The following is a 20,624-nucleotide window of genomic DNA, read 5'->3' as shown; positions in this document are numbered from 1 at the left end:
CTGGAGAAGGGGAACCAGTGAGGGTGTGTGCTCAGCCGGGCAGGCAGGGAGGAGCAGGCCATCCTGCTGGGATTGGTAGAAATCACAGGACAGGGGCTTAACCGAATCCAATTATCTGAAAGTACAGGAGGACCTAGCTGTCTCAGCAAAATTGGGCCCTAAACATGACCAGTCATGAGATTTAAAATGTATGAAAACAAAAACTTCAGGAGATGAGACAGGGTGGTGCTCTGAAGGTGACTGGAGGGAGGGCCACGGAGGGGAGGTAGCGCCAAAGACCTTGAGCTTGGATTTTTAATCAAGAGAAGGTTTTTTTTTTTCTTCTTCTTTCTTTTGCTTTTCTTTAGCTCTTCTTTGAGTCACCCACCCCTTCTGTCTATGATGTGCTTCCTCCTGGGAGGCATCCTAGCCTGATTTAGGGGAGAAAGGGCTCTCTAGTCAATCATGTACATCCGCCTCCTGGTCATGTCACATGCTACCCATAGAAACAAGTGAATTGCTGAACCCTTAAGTCTTTTATCTGGAAAAGACAATCAATAATACCACCTCAGGTGGTTTTTAGGGGATAATGAGATAACACATGGGAAGGACCTAGTGAAGTGGCTAACAGCAGCTGCTCTGCCTGCCCCTCTGTCCTGTGTGTCTGTGTTGCTGAGACACCAGACCCTAGACTGCCATCTGCATACAGTCAGGAACCGTGCTATGGACTTATTTGTCATTCCTAGCCCTCTGCACCATTCCTGGATGCAGAGCACTGCAGAACTGAACTGAATTCAGATGAGAACATGAAGACCTACACATCTGTACTCATTCTCCTAGGGAAAGAGACAGAGATTGCCAGTGTCCAGTGACTCTTGTGAATCCTCTTGGCTGGCTCACATCATATGGGAAGAAGGGGCTTCCAGGGGAATGTGATAAGCTCAGTCTTGGTCCAATACAGGTGTGTTGTTAACTCCAAGTCTGAAAAGAAGAGGACTTAGAGGGGACCAAGTTGACCCCCTTATTTTAATATCTTGAAGCTCAGAGAGGTTACATGACTTGGCGAGGTGGCACAGCTTTTAGGGGCGTATGTGGAATAGAAATCAGCTCTTCTTATTTATTGCAGATATTTGTTTTGTAGCTTGCTGCTCATGTCTGAGTGCGTATGACTATGTATGTATGTGTGTACATAAGTAAGTACATATAAGTAAGCCTAAGTGTGCGAAGGTTTGTGTATTTGCATATGTTTTGTGTATGTGACCTTGTGGGTTGTGCATGTGTACGTGTGTGTGTGCATACACACAAGAAATGGGAGGAGGCATGGAACCTAAGCAGAGCCAGTCTCACCGTACAAAACTATCACATTATAACAAACAAAATACCAGTTCTTTTTCCTCTTTCTGGCCTATCCATTTGCTGTGCTTTCTCCAAGGTGACCTGAGTCAGGCCCAAGAATCTTGCTTGGGAAGCAAAGCCAGTCTCTAGGTCTCTGTTGCTTAGGAGGTTCTGCTTATCCAGGTTCACTGAAATGAATTTGGGAAGGGTCCTAGCGGGCCATCTCAGGTGCAGGCTAGTTCAAGTTGGTGTGTTGGGGCAGTAAAGAAAACATGTGGACCATTCCTTAGCTGGCATGTAGCCCAGGGTTGTTTTGTGGACAGATGGCAGATTTACCCATCTCTAAATTCAACAGGAAGGCCCAGCCTCATGTTTGCTGAATGAATGGTGTTCTCAAATGGTCTCTCTTTTCTGCATCCTCCAGGGTGCTTCCTGCCTGGCCGGAGTCTGGGGAGACTGTCCATCTTGGCCCAATGACTGCTTGGATGAACTTTGCTGGTACAGTTTGCCTCCTTCCTTCTCCCAGTTTTTAGGGTGCCAGGTGGGGAAGACAGAGCCTGCTAGAGACAGCTTTGGGTGGGTCTGATTTGTGAGCTGAGTCCTGATATAATTGTGCAGGCTTGTATAAAACTGTGCAGGAAACCTCAGCTCATGCTTGCCAGAGAAAAACCTCTGCAGGAACAAAATTAGCCATGAATTGGGTGATACCACTACTTACCCGAGCAGTTAGAAACCACCATCTCCTGGGCTTTGCTTTTAATCCAAATAGTTCGGATCACAATGCCATAGATGATGCTGCAGAAAGGACCAGAGGGAAGATTAAAATGCCTGATGTTTCCTTCTGTGAGGACACACAGGGAGACCACTACCACTTCCCTGAGAATGGGGTCTCAACCACACCTGCTACCTATACTTGCTGAAACTGGGAGAACCTCAAAGGTCAATGAGATAGAGCTGCTTGCATTTTTAAGTGAGGAGGCCAGGACCTGGGGAAGTCAAACAATCCAGGTGCTTAGAAGTAGAGCTGTGTTGAGAATCCAAACATCAGCTTAGCTGTCAGAAAGACCTGGGTTTCCCCTACCACGTACTGGCTGTGTGACCTTGACTATGAGCAGTTTAGGTAGCCTCTGTGTCCCTGCCTTCAGTTTTGATGCCTTTGAATGACCCTCTCCTCTGAATGTGGACAGGACCTGTGACTTGCTTCTGATCAACCCAGTGTGGCCCATGTGATTACATAGAGCAAAGCACCTGTCTTGCTGGTGTCTGTCTCTGTTGCTGGCTTTAAAGAAACAAGCTGCTGTGAATCCTGCAGCCCCAGTGAGATTAATTCTGCTAAAACCCTGAGGGAACTTGGAAAAGGGCCTTCTCCAACTGAGCCTCTGATGACACCCCTTCCCGGGTCGTAGTTAGCACCTGATGACAGCCTTGCCTGAGCAGGGACCCTGTCAGACCCTTTACTCACAGAAACTGCAGGTAACAGAGGCATTATTTTTAAGTCACTAAGTTTGTGATAATTTGTTCCACAGCAATAGATAATTAAGACACTAAGCTTCAGTTGAGAATCTGTAAAATGGGGTTAATAATACAAATTCTGAGGGGTTTATATATATGTTTATATATATTTATATTTATTTAGATATTTCACTATATATGATTATTAAAAAAAAAGAGTTTTTTGAGTCTTAAATGTGGTAGTATTTAAAGGGCCCAGTACTTCTTCATTGCCTGAAAATCAGTAGAGACTTGAAAACATAATTTCTTTCTGGTTTTTTTTTTTTTTTTTTGGTCTGTTTTTCACATTACATCATCCACACTCTTGAATGACATAAACTGGGTCTAACAGAGTATTAATGATTTACACACATCGGCAAATTTTGCATTCTACATCTCCTTTGTTAAATATAAAACCTTAGATACTTTTTAATGTTATTTGACATTTCAAGTTTATTTAAGCACCTCAACTAAAAACCTCGGGATAAAGCACTGCTCTGTTTTATAACTGCCTAATCTTTCCTCTTGAGAATCACTAGTTTAAAAAAAAAATCAGAACTCCAGTTTGCAGTAACTGACAAAGCACTAATTGCTTTTAATGATCTTTAGACTATAGCTTAATTAATGACTGTGTAATGCCTGTTAGAGCTCACCATCCCTTCCTGCCTCTTCCAGTCTTGCTCAGCAAGCTCCTCTGAGTGCTCCAGGAAAGCTCAGGGGCCCCTTGGAGCATCCTACTCCTTCTCATATTCCTTCCCAGGGACTTTTCTGGAATTTATGTGCCTTCATTACAGAAGAAAATGGGAAAAAAGTTTTAAGTGAGTCTATTCTTCAACCTAAGTCGAATGTTAGAATATCCCAGGTAAATGAAACATGAGGTAAGATTACAATCACCATGAAATGTTAATGGTGTCTGACAATTAGAACCCTAGTGTTTAATTGAATACTAATTCAAATATTTAATGACCATCAACCATAAGCCCAATAGAAAAGTTCAAAAAGGTCTTATGAGTTAGGGATTTTTCTTTTTCTACTTAGGACCAATCGGATGAGTGGAAATACAAGGCCAGCTTCACTGTTAGATGGGCAAACACCTGGTTCCTAGGCTGTCCCTTTTGGTTAATGCTCAAACCAAGCTATTTCTTAGAACATAGCAGCCATGCATCACAGAGACATCTGCATAATGTTTGTCTTCTTCTTTTATATTCCTTGATTTAACTAATCAGCAAGTTCTGTGGATTGTCCCTTCAGCTTCCCCTTCCTTGGACCCTCCATGCTGGGAGAACATTGGCTACATGGAGTCTTGTCTAGGGCAGTCAGACATTAAAGATTAGTCGTTTTGGAAATAGCCCATTCTCAGAACACAGCTAAGAAAAAGCATCTTCATTACAACTTCTTCCATGTCTTTGGTCTATCTTCACTTTGTCAATAGGCTTAGCTTTTCTGGAAGCTAGTCTTCTGCATCATGTATGGTAAGCATCTGGGAAACAGAACAAATACTTTGCTCTCCCACAGGACACAATGGACATTGCTCCACTGAGATCACAAGTGCTTCCTTCATGAACTCCTCAGGACTTAGCACAGGGTCTGGACTTGTTGGGTACCCATCACAGTCCTAGAGCCATAGACCTTCAGAGTCAGAGAGGACCTAAGCCAACCAGCTTTCCTGACCCTCACATTTGGGGCCTGACAGTGGTGTCCAGTTGTGCTCTGGAGATCTTGTTAGAAGCCACATGCCCCTGTGCTCTGTACTTGTACCCAACACTTGACAAAAAGACCACTTTTACTCTTCTATGAGCTGGTGCCTTACTTTATTTCTTTTCTTCATAAATATTAGTTTCCTAATATTCATTTTGAACACCTGTTCATCCCAGGCAGTAGTTGAAACACCATGGAAACCATGGATGGTAAAACAGAAAATGTGCTGGTGCCCTGGATACCCACATCTTATTTGGAGAGATAAAAAATAATAAAATAATGTCATAAGCACTGTCTTATTACAAGAATAAAATGCTAGAAAGATAAAATGCCAGTGGTACAATGGTATAACAGGGGCCCTGACTTGTTCTGGGAGTTGAGGAAGCTTTACCAGAGAAAGTGAACTTTCAGCTGAGACCTGAAAGATAAAAATATTTTCCAAATGAAGAAGAGGGTGACCTCAGGTAGAGGGAGCTGCATGTGCAAAGGTTCTGAGGCAGAAGAGAGTGTGGTGCACTTGAAGACCAGTGTGGCTGGAATTTGGAGATTAGGGAAGCAGATCATTCATGACCTTGTGAACTGGGTCAAAGTTTGTTTTTTTTTTTTTGGTACCAGAGATTGAACCCAGGGGTATTTAACCACTGAGCCACACTCCCAACTCTTTTAATATTTTATTTTGTAACAGGGTTTCACTAAGTTGCTTAGGGCCTTGCTAAGTTGCTGAGGCTGGCTTTGAAGTTATGATTCTCCTGCCTCAGCCTCCTGAGCTGCTGGGATTGCAGGTGTGCACCACTGCACACTGCTGAGTTAAAAGTATGAAATAATTCTGAGACAATAAAAACCTACTGAAGGACTTTAAGGAGGAAAGTGAAATGATTAGCTTATTTTTCCCGCTGTCAGACATTGTTCATTATGTATAATTTGTTTTCATTTGTGTATAAAATAAGAAAAAAATATTTATGTATGTATTTGTATAGGAAGCAAATAGTCCTGGAATAGTCTACAAAAGCAATGTCTAACAGGCAGTAGTGAGGGACACTTGTATTTTTCATTTCATACTGTTGTATGCTGAGCAACTGTCCACACAAACTGGTGGCTCTGGATATGGTATGGAGCACAGGTTAAAAAGGGATAAGGAATGGACAGGAAGCTATTCCACTAGACTGGTAAAAGAAGGTGACAATTATGGGACTGCTATTGACTTGTCCTTGGATTTTATTCCATCCCTTTATGAAGAGACCAAAGTAGAGTGACCTGATACTAAGAAGAAGAACTTATGCCCCAGAAGAAACCACATCATTTGGCTCAGGAATACTGAAATGGGAGCGAGAGCTGTGTGTTTCACCTCTTGCCCCAGCACTCTGCGGGGCATGGTCAGGGGGTGAGTAGTGAGTGTTGAGTCCTGCTGTGTGCCTGCTCTTCTATAAAGCACTTGACAACCTTGTCTCATTAACTCCATCTGTTAACATGGTGCTGGGCACCATATGGTAAATGCTTAATGCATATTAATTGTGTTTTCTGTTTCAGACAAATTTTTATTTTGAGATGTCATATATGAACTCTGGGAAGAAGGGCCTTGTCTCCCCTTCATGGATGACAAAACTGGGGTCTCACAGATAGTTGTGTTAGTGGATGACAAAACTGGGGTCTCACAAATAGATAGTTGTGTTAGTTGGCTTTATGTTGCTGTAAGCACAATACCTGGCATGAACAATTTTGAGGAAGGAGGATTTATTTTAACTCATGCTTTCAGAGGATTCAGTCCATGGTTGCCTGCTCCATTGCTGTGGGCCCAAGGTGAGTCAGAACATCATGGTGGTAGGGTGGGGCTAAAGAAAGCTGCTCAACTTATAGCAGCTGGAAGGAGAGAGGGAGAGAGAGAGAGAGAGGGGGAGATAGAGAGGGAGAGAGAGAATATGAAAGGAAAAGGGGCCAGATATAAGATACACTTTTCCAGGGCTCACTTCCTGCTTCCTCCAACTAGGTCTCACCGCCTAGTAGTCCATGCAGCTATCAATGGATTAATCCAATGCTGAGGTCCGAGCCTTCAAGATCCAATAGTTTTCTAAAAGCCCTACCTCTGGACACATGAGACTTTGGGGAACATTCCCATACCATTCCAAACCATGTCAGAAGTGTCAGAAATATGATTTCCATTGAGGTCTGTTTTCCAGCAAAGCTCTGACATGATGGTAATTATGAAAATAATGGTCATTTGCTCACCATAGCAGTGAAGAAATAATTAGGCCAAATTCTTTATGGAGGTTATAAGATTTAATCTCTCCAACAACTTTATAAGGACAGTGCTAGCAATATTACCAATTTCTAGGTGAGAAGTCTTTAGCTTTGAGAGATTTAGTGACTTGGCTGAGTCTACACAACTAGAAGATAGGCTAGACCATAGCCAGGGTCCTCTGACTTCACAGGTTGTTATCCAGCATATGACACTGTGTCACAGCAAAGGTGGGACATGGGTTTCCTTTTGGAGTTTATTTGGGATACATATGCCATATATGGTTTTAGTTACTTATTCCTAGACCACTTGCTTGGCCTCTGGACCAGGTTATCACCTCCTACTCTGGGTCCCCTAGGGCTCTCTACTTTACCAGACTCTTATGCACATCACCATATGATGTAACTCCCCCCTGTCCCAACTGGCTGTCTTTCTGTGATTAGAGAAGATTCTGGAAGCCATGTATGTCTTACCACTGCTGTATTCCCCTTGCCTGGCTCAATGTTTGACACAGAGTGGGTGAGAAACAGGGAAATCTAGAAACCATGAATAAATGGAAAGACACATGGAGGGTCAAGAGTTCACAAATACACCTGGATGCAGTTGGGCTTGGGGCAGTATGAAGGCAGAATTAATCTTTGGGTGGAAAGATGAAACAACTTGTTACTTGAGGAACTAAGAAAAAATTAAAGTCCTAATATATGTAGTTCATTAGCATGCAGTCTGATGAGCTTCCAGGACAGAAAAAGGGATGCCCCAAATAACTCATTTGGTACCATGGAGTTAACTGAGATTTCTTAAAGTTACCAGGAGTAAAAGTCACTTTACAGTCTACAGTAGATCAGATGAATTCACTGATGTCTAGTACTAGCAGGTATGAACAGTTGGGTATCAGTGAGGATGCTTTTGGTACAAAGTTACGGAAAACTCCCAATTCAAATTGACTTCTGCAGTTTGACTATTTATTATCTCTCATAATTGCAACTTCAAGACATAGCTTGCTAAACTTAAAAAACTTGCATTTCTTTCATACCTTCCCCTCTTCTCTTTTCAATGTAACTTCTTGTCAAACTGCTGAAGTTCCAGCTGGCAGTGTAGCACAGCCCAGCAATGGAGGAAGAAGAGGAGCCCCTTTCCTGGGCTTCTTTCTTGAGAATGGAGAAATCTTTCCCCAAAAATTTCCAAAGGGCCCTCTCTTGCACCTTATTGGTCAGAATTGGATCATATAGTCATTCCTGAACCAATCACATGTTCAGGGGAGGGTTTGCCATGAATAATCAGGAATGGAAGTGGAATAGATGGGGGAAGTTCAAACACCCTCACTAGAATGTGGCAAACTAGTAAGAAAGGTTTTTTCTAAAGATATACCAACATTTTGCCACCTCTTCGGTAACAAAATATATAGGATGTCATTACTTTCCTGATATGATATGTTGACTCAATCCCATGTTATTCTCCTTGTCCTTGGACCTCGAGGCCCTGGGCAGTGCTGCCCAAGCCCTTGGGGACCTTTCACTCACCAGGGCTTTGTGCTCCACAGGGGACCAACCAGCCTGGGACTTTCCCACAGACTGATCCCTATTCTCCAAGCAAAATAAATGTATTTTTCTCACATATCACAAATCAGTGCTCCATGACTAAAATGCATTTTTCCACTTATTCCTTTGTAATTTTTGGTCATCTATCTTCTCTGCCTATACCTTTATCTCAGAGATAAGAATAATACGAGGATGAGAAATCAATTAAATAGGGAGAAAATAAGCACAGCTAGTGTAAAGCAATTACACCAGGGCTAATAACCTCCCCTGCAACAATTAGACAGTTCTGTCAAATGAATTTTAAAACCACAGGAGTTGTTTTGACCAGAAAAGCAATGTATTGCTTTTGCTGTCAGTCACTATGACTTCAAGTCCTGGGAGCCTGATTAAGTTGACGATGGAACAGCAACATCTTTATTCATGCACAGCTCTTGGCAGAATTTGTCACAAACAGTACAATGCCTCCCTTTTTCTCATTTCTTCCTCCCTGCCTTCCTTCCTCCCTTCCTTTCATGTGTACTTATGGAGGAGATACGGTATACCAAAAACTGATCTAGGCACTGTGTAATCATTTCTGAATTAAGTGTGTGTGTGGTGGGGTGGGGTGGGGTGGGCAGAGACAGAAACAGAGAGAGCCATGAAAAATCTGTTGTGTGACTGGGGCAGTTTATCATGCAGTCTGCATTGTTGACTCAATCCAACGTTGACCAAGGGTACCAAGTGCCCACTGTGTGCCAGATTGGAATTCAGAAATTAAGAGGCAGCAGTCCTTGCCCTCACAAGATGTAGCCACATGATCAGGAGATCGCACTACCGCTGAGTCCTAAAAATAATATGAGCAAAGTGATGTTAGGGAAGTGAAGACGTGAGGTGCCCTCTGGCCTAGGGTCGGCAGGGACAGCTCCACCATGGAGTTTGTTAATGGAAATGAGACGTGAAGGATGTGAACTTGTTTGGTAAAAGCAAGATACAGTGAGTGTGGAAGGGTGCTCAGGCATGAAGAATGAGGTACATGAAGGCACACGGTGCGAGGAGTGTGCGTTCATGGAGCAGCAAATGGTTTATTAAGGCTGGAGCAGTGGGGACAAGCAGTGGGCATCAGCAGCTTACCCTGGAACAGCCAGGGAGTCCTCGAAAAGGATCAGTCATCTTCTGCTAGCCAATATTAAATGAATGTAAATCTTCAGTAAGTAAAACCTTGTGCTATTCATGGCAGAAAAGTCAGTAATTCAGCTATTTTTACTTTCTTTTTCTGATGTCAATCATTATTAACTAAAAACAAAATAAAACCATATCCAATATGAAGGAGAAAATGACAAGCTATTCACAACATATTAAAAACAAAAAAGGTTAATGCCTGAAGAATATCTCAAAGATTAAGAATACAGCAAATGAAAGCATTCCAACAAAAAATGGGTAAAAGAATTTGAATATATATTTTGTTTTAAAAATGACAATAAATATATAAAGTATGTTCAACCTCTTTTGTGATGAAAGAAATGCCAATTAAAACAACAAAGGTTTTTTTGCCTATTGATTTCATAAGAACATACACAACATATACAGCACTTCTGAGAACAGTGAAGTGGTTTACAAAGTTAGAGAGAACTTTGAACTGATCCTTTTCTATACTTGGGCTTGGCATTAGGAGTTATTTAACCTTCCCTTAAAAGAGGTACAAGAAACTGAATCAAGTTAGTGTGGTGGGGAAGTGAAAAGCAGGGATGGTGGAAGAAAAGGGCGGGGGACCAGAGAGGGAGAGAGAGAGAAAAAGAGAGAGAGAGAGAGAGAGAGAGAGAGAGAGAGAGAGAGAGAGAGAGAGAGAGAGAGAGAGAGAGAGAGAGAGAGAAGGAAGGGGAGAGAAGAGTTGAATCTTAGGTCTGAGAAATAGACTCTACTGTAACAGAGTCCCTTTGAAATTAGAAGTACTTTCCCCCAACTTCCTGTTTATTTTCTCCATGTCAATGGAAGTTGAGAAGCTGCCCGCAAAGCCCAGGCAGTGCCAGCAAGGGTTGAAAAAGAAATTGTGACATGTTCTCTGGTTAGCTAAATCTACCTATATATATATTCCCTGGTTTTTGTTTCTTTGAATTTTAATCACTTCTACAGAATTTGCAAAGAGACACACTAGCTGTTTCTCCTCAGTCTTGGCCAAACTCCGTGAGAGCAGGTGAATGAATCTGGCCTGCAGAGAGGGATTGGGCGGAGGCAGGACTCCAGGCAGGTTCCCTGGCTTGGCTGCTGGTAAAAATATCAAGAACCAGCTGGAAAACAAATTCTTCCCAGATCTCCACCTGGGCCTGGCCTGGTTCAAGAGGTGGAAGATGCCTTCTACCCCAGAGAGAGGAGCTACCATGTTCTCTGATTAGGGAAGAGTGGAGCTAAAGGATGAGCAGCAGTCTTCTTGTGAGGCATGAACTGCTTCTGTGAAACTCAAGGACAAGGGAGGTCAATGACTAGTTTTCATCGTTCTGTCAGACTGGAAGCAAGGAGCAAGGAGCAGGCCTGAAGGAGGCCTTATTTGATGAGAGCTAGGTGAAACTCGCTTTTGAAATCATTTTCTTTAATCAGCAAACAAATTATATTTTGCCTTTTCAAGGACATTTAAAGAAAAAAAAAAAAAAAGGACAAGTTAGGCTTAAGGCAAGTTTGAGAAGTCCTTGTGTTTAAAAAAAAAAAAAAAAAAAACAGCCTGAATTAATATGGGAAGAAATCTCAGACAGTGAAAGATGTGAGATGCGGCCAGATACCTGTCCTTGTGGGTTGTGAGGGTCATCTCACATGCTGCTGCATCTGCCCAGTGGAGTCTGGGCTGTGCCCAGAGCAGAGTGGAAATCAATCAGGAATGAAGCCAGGACAGCGCTGCCACGGAAATCAATGCCTTGGTTGCCTTTGATTGCACAAGCTGCTTTCTTGCTCTCTCCTCTTCCCTCAGCCCCTTCTAAGGTTGTTGCTAAGACTTAGCTTTGATTGGTGTCTAAATAAGCTTCATTTTCCCTTCAAGCATCCTCCCACCTTCAGCTTGGCAAAAGGAGGGCAGTAAGTTGAAATTAAATGTGGATGTTAATTTGTCGATTCAGCAGTGATGATTGGATAACATCCAGACTCAGTGATGCTAAAATCTGACTGTTGGGGGTCATTCTGTTCCTGCCCAGCTCCACCTCTGAAGGGAAGAAAGTGTCTTTGCTTCTTTTAGTTCTTAGTTTACTCTTATCAAAAATCCAGGGGTTGGGTGTGTGATGAATAGTGTTTCTTCCAGATTTAGTATTTTAGGAGACCAAAGATAAACAATGAAGAACACAAAAAAGGTGATTCCTACAATGTTAGGAGACACTTGAAAAATATTCAAACAGCTTGGTAATGAAATAAATTTATATTAAAACAATGAGGCATATTTTCTTACCCTTGCAGTTTGGGAAAGATTTAATAAAGAAGCTCTTTTGCATTGGACTGGGGAAGGGAAACCAATGCTGTTGGCTGGAGCACACCTTTTCTGAGGGTAGTTGGTGAATATGCATCAGAAGTCTTAAAATGAGTATCATCTTTGATCTAGAAACTCTACTAAAATGAGTTCTGAGAAAATAATCAGATTCATGTATAATTTTAATTATGAGGAATTTTATCACACTATTTATACTACCAAAAATCAAAGGCTGATTTTCCTTTGTCTAGGACTCATTATGTGACACATCTTGGTAGGTATGGGGGCACCCAAAAAGTGGCCCGCGTACACAGCTAACATGGAATTTCTCTCCCTGCAGTCCTTCACCCTATCCACACATGTGGGACCACTGTTTCATTCAGCAAGACCCTGCCATTAACAGGGTGCTGTGGTCATCGCTCCAGAAAGACCATCTGTGACTCACCATTGGCTGCAGGGCCAAGTACACATCCTGTAGCTCAGTTGCCCAGGCCCCTCACAAGGAACCTTCCCCCAGCCACTGAAAGAAGGCCTTTACCAACTTCTATCTCACTGGAACTGCCTGCCTGTCTACTCAGTGCCCCACTCACTCTGATCTCTGGTCACCAGGGAGCCTGCTTCCTCCCTACTTTTCCTTCTCCTACCTGAATCCTTCCTTCCTTCAATGTTGGCTTCTGAGAAATATCCCTTGCCATTACCTGACCCCAGACATTGCACACGTACTTTATATTAAAGTATATTAGTGTGTACCAAGTGTCTCCTTCAGTTTGTTTCAGGTATGTCTATCTTTCCATTTGTAAGTGCATGAAGCTAGTTTCACATCGTGTATTTGGAAGGCTTCATGATAGGATATTCAATTGAATCTGGATTTCAGTCCTGTGTGGTGTTGGGTAAGCTACTTAACCTCATTGATTTGGGTTTTTATCATTCATAAAATGAAGACATTGGTGCTTATTTCACAGGATTGTACTGTGAATGGGGTAATTGTTAGCCTTTTGGCACAATACCTACCCTACAATACATTCTCAGTAAATGTTAGTTCTCCTCTCTTGACTCTCCTTGGGAAGAGTTGGCTTAGCCCATGGTAGCTTTAGCTTAAATCTTAGGACCTGGACATTTCCTCAGGAACAATGAATTACCAGAAGGGGAGCAGAGCAGCAGCTGGCAAAGCAGGAAAGCCCCCATGTGGGTCTGGTCTGCTGGCAGCTTACCTGATGATTGTCAGAGGGATGAAGTACACCAGGAAGGCCACAATGGTCATGTATGGGGTCCAGTATGAGTCATCAGGCCACAGGGCCCAGCACTGCACTTCACCATTGGAGAGGGTCCTTTTCCCGAATATGATCAGGGTGGGAATGGAGAACAGGAAGGAGAGGCTCCAGGCAACCCCAATGAGAACCTTGGCTTGCTTTTCTGCTCAGAGAAAAGAAAAAGATGCATGAGCACCTGGGAACATCCTCAGGAACACACTTGGAGCCTATTGTAGAAAAGGATGTCTGTGAGAGAGTCACTTGAACCTCTCAGAACCTCCTGCTGCCTCAGCCTCCGTGTGTGTAAAATGGGATGATAACACCTGCTGTCTACAATGTATAGCTCCTACCAGAAGTGTGGGTTCCCACTTCCCTGTGTTCCTCCAACACCGAGAGGATTCTTAATCTACTCTTGTTATCTGGTCAGTAAACTTTCTGTTTAAGTTTTTAATCTTGCAATTCTTTAGCTATTAGTCAAAATGAGTATTTTTAGATATAGCTTCTAATTATTTGTGTTTGCTTCTTTATCTGTTTATGTCCTTTGCTCATTTTGTTTTTCAATTGGTATGCTTTTATTTCTTTGCCAAAGTTCTTTTCTCCTGCCCCAGTACTGGGGATCTAACCAAGGAATGCTTTACCATTGAGCAACATCCCCAGGCCTCTTTATTTATTTTTTTATTTTGAGACAAGGTCACACTAAGTTGCCCAGGATGGCTTCGGACTTACAATCCTCCTACCTCAGCCTCCTCGAGTTGATGGGATTATAGGCATGTACCATCATAACTGATTTTGTCAAAGTTCTTTATAAGAAGTTAGTTCTTTTCCTGATAAGTTCAAATATTTTCCATTTGTCCTTTTGCTTTTAATTTATGAGGTTTATTATTTGTATAAATTGTTTAATAATTTTGAAATAGTGACAAACTCTCTTTGTTTTCCTTATTGTTTCTGCATTTGGTATGATACCTATAGGGAAATTTCCCTGGCTAAGATTTATTTTTATATTCTTTTAGTATATTTATGTTTAAAAAGTTACCTTTTTCAATCCAATGGGAACCTTATTTGTAATTAGCTGTGACATGTGGTAATTTAATATTTTTAAAAGTATGTAGAGAGCTATTCCAACTCTATATACTAACTCATCCTTTCCAAGCTAATTTGAAAGTTCATATGCTTTATATATACTATTCTGGTTCCAGTATCTTATTGTTCTAATGATCAAAGTTTGATTTGTGTTTTAATATCTGGTGCTACATCTATCTCTTCACTATTACTGATATTTTCCTAATTATTTTTATATTTATTTTTGCTAAAGAGCTTTACAATTGTCAGCTTGTCTGGAGTTTCTGACTAAGGAAGCTATCACTTTGGTAAAAAGCAGTAAAAAATACATTTACTATTCAAGGTATCTGTCAGTTTATATCCCTGTCAATGGTAAATGAAATTATCACATCTCCATACCTTCTTGCAACTCTCTGGTGACATTCATTACACTTTATTCTAAAGTTCTACTTACTCTATTAACTTTGTTTTCCTTAGGAGTAAGTTCTGTGGAATGGTATTTTAAATGTATTGTCTATTTTGCACAGTTTGACTTTTGTCACTTTTCCTTAATAATATTTGATTGCTTCTCATCTTTGCAGACAAGATTTTTTGTTGTGTTATTCATTTTATCAGTTTTCACAGTCAGCTTGTGGGAAGGTGGTTAAACACTGCTTATGGAAGAGGGTGGGCTCTGCCTGTGGTTGGAGTAGTGGTCAGTTCATCCCATGACCAGGTAGGTACTCAGCATCTCGCCAGGGTTTTCCAGAGCCCCACTCTGTCGCATTAAACTCAGTATCCTCACTTAGCTCACTTACTTGAAAGCAGAGGCCTCCATATCTGCTACCTGTCTGGGGTGAGGAAAGGCAGCCGGAAATGTGCTTAACCCTCCGTATTGTGCTTCAGAAGTCCCTCTCTCTGTTGCCTGGGTTCTCTTTTGCTCTGGGCACGTAGACAGAATATGTCCTAGAATTACTCTGACTACTCTGACATGCTACTGCAAGCATCATCTAGGGGTACTGTGGGCTGACCCATCAGCTTCTTTCTTTCAGGGATCTATCACTATTTCTGGGAGGATTTCCTTTGTTTTCAGTATGATAATCAATGAAAAAAAAACTTTTTCAACTTTTTTCTATAGTTTGGGGTAAGAATCATGAAGTCTTAGTTTCCAGAAAGTATGCAAGCTGAAGTGTTCACTTTTTTGCATAGATACACTTGTCACTAGGGCTCAAAAGGAACTAGATGAAAACAGAGTCAAGGTGAATGGTCACAACCAATGGTCAAAGGGTGGGTCCAGGCAACCACCTTCCTTAGCCATCCCTGGGAAGAGTAAGCATTTTCCCAGGTACCTAAGCTTTCTCTTCTATACCCTTTTGGACAACACGATCCATGAAGTGGGGAAAGAGGTGTGGGAGAACAAAGAGAAGAGGAGGAAAAGAAGGGGGAAATAAGAGAACTGTTGTTAAGAATAAACTATTAATGGAAACAGTCCCACCCTCCTTCAAGGATGATGTCTCATGAAGGAATGCTTGCTCACCTCCTTGCAGAAACTTCATGGGGTAGACGATTGCATGGTATCTGTCTATGCTGAGGGACACCAGGACATAGGTAGAGGCATAAAGCAGTACAACCTGAAGACAGAAATGAGAGGAGTTATATGACTTCATAAAGGTGAGGAAAACATGTAATGGAAAGAATTGTGTTTTTTGCTACTTAGAAACCCGGGATAGGGTTGGTTGGTGGGAGGGTGGCCATGACTGTTTTTCCCTGCTGGGGAGCAAGTTGCAGTTCTTGATGCTGGAATTTGCATTGTTCCTGGTGATGGGTGAGGATGCTTCCAGCTCCCACTCACTCATTCAACTGGCTTCTTGGAAATTCCACATTACAGGATCAGTCCCTCTTGACATTTGCATGGTACATTTATTTGTAATTGACTTTTAAAGCTAAATTAATTTTCTCTGCCACAATTGACATTCCAGAATAATTAGAAACAAAGGTTCATTTGCCTTTTATCAGTGTGAATAGTTGATAGATGATAGAAGGGTTCCGGTTTCAGTAGGCCCATGTGCTGTTCAGAATCATTTATCATCAGCAGCACCAGCACCATCACAGAGCGCCCCTCCTTCATCCACCTCTCCAGCAGAGCTGTTCGCTAGGGTCAGTTTCTGAGTCTTCTCTCCCTCCTCCACACTCCCTTTTTTTATTAACCTTACTCTCACCTTTTAATTATCTTGTGTAGTTTTATTTGCATACTCTGCAGAAGGAGAAATTGGGATATAAGAAATTAATATCTTTTCTGAAAGTGACATATTTAAAATGTAATGAAATGAAATATCTCTGAAAAGATGATCATGGTGGAAAATTTTCAGCTAACTTGAAACTTCATTTCTACCAAGAGTCCAGCTTTGCAAACTTAGGTTCAAATCTAGAGGGGACAGAAGAGTAACTTGAAGACTAAAGTCTAAAGGTGAGTGTCTGACTGTCTTCTTGGTATTTACCTTTGTTCTGAACTTGTACTTTTTTTGTTCTTTTTCTGACTCAGACAACCAACTGTAGTTGCTCCTCAAGTTATGATGGGTTTGCACCCCAATAAACCCATTGGAAGTAAAAAATACATTAAGTTGGTAATGCATTTAATAGACTTAACCTACCAAACATTATGGCTTAGCCTAGTCTGCCTTAATTATGCTCAGAAGACTTACGTTATTAGCCTGTATTTGGGCAAGATAATCAAACATGAAATCTATTTTATAATGAAGTGTTGACTACCTCATGTAATTTATTGAATACTCTGCTGAAAGTAAAAAATAGAATGGTTGCACGAGTATACTTTGCACCATTATAAAGTCTAAAAATTATAAACTGAATCATCAGAACTTGGGGACCATCTGTACACTGCCATTTTTCGTAATGTTGGTAACACTACTACAAATGCATCTCAGCACTTAAGTTGTGGAAGGTGCCACAGGGAGAGGAAAGTGGGGAATGTTCGGAGATTGAAGGCTCCCCTGAGAGACATAAAAAGGAATTCTACTCTTGTGTAAAGGAGACAAATGGAGAAAGAGAAAATGGATGGCTAAGCGGAAGGGAAAAATCAGACATTTGTGTCCTTAGAGAAAAATGAGGTTTCTATGTTTTATACATGAATTCAATATTATTGAGGCTAACCACACACAGCTGAGGAGGTGGCATTGGACAAAGGTGAGAAAGAGAGCACACAATGGGATCAAAGGTCATGGTAAGGTCAAAAGAACCTTGAACATCTGCAGCTGTCTTGAGTCAGCATCTGAAGCAAGAGGAAGGATCACCAAAGTGGGGAATGGGGAATGTGCACAGAGCAAAACAACAGAAAATGTTAGCAAAAAGAGACCAACTTTGAGACATTATCAAAAAGATATTTAACTTAAGAGATGAAATATCTTCAAACATCTAGGCAGGGTAAAAAAATTAAAGGTTATCTAAAAAAATGCATCTCAAATTATCATGCTTCTTCACCACAAAAATAAATGCCAGAGAACACTATAACAACATGTTCAGAGTTTTGAAAGAAAAATTTTGATCCAAGAATTTTGTAAATATCACTTCTGTGCCAAGGCGCAGTACATTTTTTTCCCCTTTCTTTTCTTTTCTCTCTCTCTTTTTTTTTTTTACATACATCAGAAGGGAGGAAATTTAACACCACATACTCTTCCTGAAAATTCTCCTTGAGGAAATATTTGAGTTGGCTGAGAATTATTTCAAAATTAAAAATTCCAGAAAAGGAAAGGGGATAAAATAGTAATAACTATGGTAAGTAAAGATGTTAGGAAAATATAAAATAATTTATATTTTTACAAAATAATTTATAAATGTAGTTATGAAAAATTTCAGAGAAAAATCTGGGAGTTGAAGAGAGTAACAGAAAAGAAATTATGTTACATTTTCATTTAGACATTTTAGCTATCTCTTTTGCCTATATTTTGACAGAAATACATTAAATCTAAAAATTAGATATAAGCTATGATGGAGTAAAATAAAAGTGGAGAAAATTAATGTATATGTTTCCTATGGCTGCTCTAACAAATTCCCACAAGCTTATTGACTTTAAACAACATAAATATTTTCTCTCAACAGTTCTGCAGACTGGAAGTCCAAAATCAGTTCTGTTGAATCAAAATCAAAGTCTTTGAAGTGCTCTAGTCCTTGCAGATCATGGGGGAAAATCCATCCCTTGCATCTTTCAGCTTCCGCTAACTGCTGGCACTCCTTTGCTTGTGGACACACCACTCTGATCTCTGTCTCTGTGATTACAGCACCTTCTCTTCTATGTGTCAAATCTTCCTCTGCCTCCCTGTTATGACTGCACTTAGGACTTCCTAAACTAATCCAGGATAACCTTCCCACTTCAAGATTTCTAATTTAAAAGAAGTAAAACTCAACAAATAACGACCTAACACTACAGCTCAAAGCCCTAGAAAAAGAAGAACAGAACAGCACCAAAAGTAGTAGAAGACAGGAAATAGTTAAACTCAGAGCTGAAATCAATGAAATTGAAACAAAAGAAACAATACAAAAAATTGACAAAATAAATAGTTGGTTCTTCGAAAAAATAAACAAAATTGATAAACCTTTAGCCACACTAACAAAGAGAAGACGAGAGAAAACCCAAATCACTAAAATTCGGAATGAACAAGGAAATATCACAACAGACAGGATTGAAATACAAAACATAATTAGAAGCTATTTTGAAAATCTATACTCCAACAAAATAGAAATTTCGAAGACATCAGCAGGTTTCTAGAGACATATGAATTGCCTAAACTGAACGAGAAGGACATACACAATTTAAATAGACCAATTTCAAGTACTGAAATAGAAGAAGTCATCAAAAGCCTACCAACAAAGAAAAGTCCGGGACCAGATGGGTTCTCAGCCGAGTTCTACAAAACCTTTAAAGAAGAGCTCATTCCAATACTTCTCAAAGTATTCCATAAAATAGAAGAGGAGGGAACCCTCCCAAACTCATTCTATGAAGCCAATATCACACTGATACCTAAACCAGACAGAGACTCATCAAGGAAAGAAAATTTCAGACCAATATCCTTAATGAACATCGACGCAAAAATTCTCAACAAAATTTTAGCAAATCGCATACAAAAACATATTAAAAAGATAGTGCACCATGATCAAGTGGGTTTCATCCAAGGGATGCAAGGTTGGTTCAACATCAGGAAATCAATAAACGTAATTCATCATATTAATAGACTTAAAGTCAAGAATCACATGATTATTTCAATAGATGCAGAAAAAGCATTTGATAAAATACAGCACCCCTTCATGCTCAAAACACTAGAAAAAATAGGGATAGTGGGAACATTCCTTAACATTGTAAAGGCCATTTATGCTAAGCCCATGGCTAATATCATTCTAAATGGTGAAAAACTGAAAGCATTCCCCCTAAAAACTGGAACAAGGCAGGGATGCCCTCTGTCACCACTTCTATTCAACATCGTTCTTGAGACTCTGGCCAGAGCAATTAGACAAACCAAAGAAATTAAAGGGATAAGAATTGGAAAAGAAGAACTCAAACTATCCCTGTTCGCTGATGACATGATTATATATTTAGAGGAACCTGGAAATTCCACCAGAAAACTCTTAGAACTCATAAGTGATTTCAGTAAAGTAGCAGGTTACAAGATCAATGCCCATAAATCGAACGCATTTTTATACATAAGTGATGAATCTTCAGAAAGAGAAATTAGGAAAACTACTCCATTCACAATAGCCTCGAAAAAAAAATAAAATACTTGGGAATCAATCTCACAAAAGAGGTGAAAAACCTCTACAATGAGAACTATACAACACTAAAGAAAGAAATTAAAGAACACCTTAGAAGATGGAAAGATCTTCCATGTTCTTGGATAGGAAGAATTAATATTGTCAAAATGGCCATACTACCTAAAGTGCTATACAGATTCACTGCAATTCCAATTAAAATCCCAATGACGTACCTTACAGAAATAGAGCAAGCAATTATGAAATTCATCTGGAAGAATAAGAAACCCAGAATAGCTAAAGCAATCCTTAGCAGGAAGAGTGAAACAGGGGGTATTGCAATACCAGATCTTCAACTCTACTACAAAGCAATAGTAACAAAAACGGCATGGTATTGGTACCAAAATAGAAAGGTAGATCAATGGTACAGAATAGAGGACACGGACACAAACCCAAATAAATACAATTTTCTCATACTAGACAAAGGGGCCAAAAATATGCAATGGAGAAAAGATAGCCTCTTCAACAAATGGTGCTGGGAGAATTGGAAATCCATATGCAACAGAATGAAACTAAACCCATATCTCTCACCACGCACGAAACTAAACTCAAAATGGATTAAGGACCTCGAAATCAGACCAGAGACCCTGCATCTTATAGAAGAAAAAGTAGGTCCAAATCTTCACCTTGTTGGTCTAGGATCAGACTTCCTTAACAGGACTCCCATAGCACAAGAAATAAAAGCTAGAATCAACCACTGGGATAGATTCAAACTAAAAAGCTTTCTCTCAGCAAAGGAAACTATCAGCAATGCGAAGAAAGAGCCTACAGAGTGGGAAAATATCTTTGCCAATCATACTTCAGATAGAGCACTAATCGCCAGAATC

General features: G+C 40.5%; 1 protein-coding gene across 2 annotated transcripts in view; it reads right to left on the bottom strand.

Moving 5' to 3' along the window:
* The window catches only part of NPSR1 (neuropeptide S receptor 1), a gene marked incomplete at its 5' end in the record, with an annotated part of 195,543 nt that overhangs the window by 13,140 nt on the left and 161,779 nt on the right, over window positions 1–20,624 (bottom strand). Inside the window, 3 exons of one of the 2 annotated variants that reach the window (XM_079151746.1) lie at window positions 2,033–2,109; window positions 12,907–13,108; window positions 15,521–15,614. In XM_079151746.1, the coding sequence (XP_079007872.1) occupies window positions 2,033–2,109; window positions 12,907–13,108; window positions 15,521–15,614 (373 nt within the window). The remainder of the gene's footprint in view (window positions 1–2,032; window positions 2,110–12,906; window positions 13,109–15,520; window positions 15,615–20,624) is intronic. The other variant, XM_079151747.1, reaches the window with a different exon arrangement.

Source organism: Sciurus vulgaris, assembly GCF_902686455.1.
Source record: "Sciurus vulgaris genome assembly, chromosome: 8".
Lineage (NCBI taxonomy): Eukaryota > Metazoa > Chordata > Mammalia > Rodentia > Sciuridae > Sciurus > Sciurus vulgaris.
This window is presented reverse-complemented; position numbering and strand designations above follow the sequence as displayed.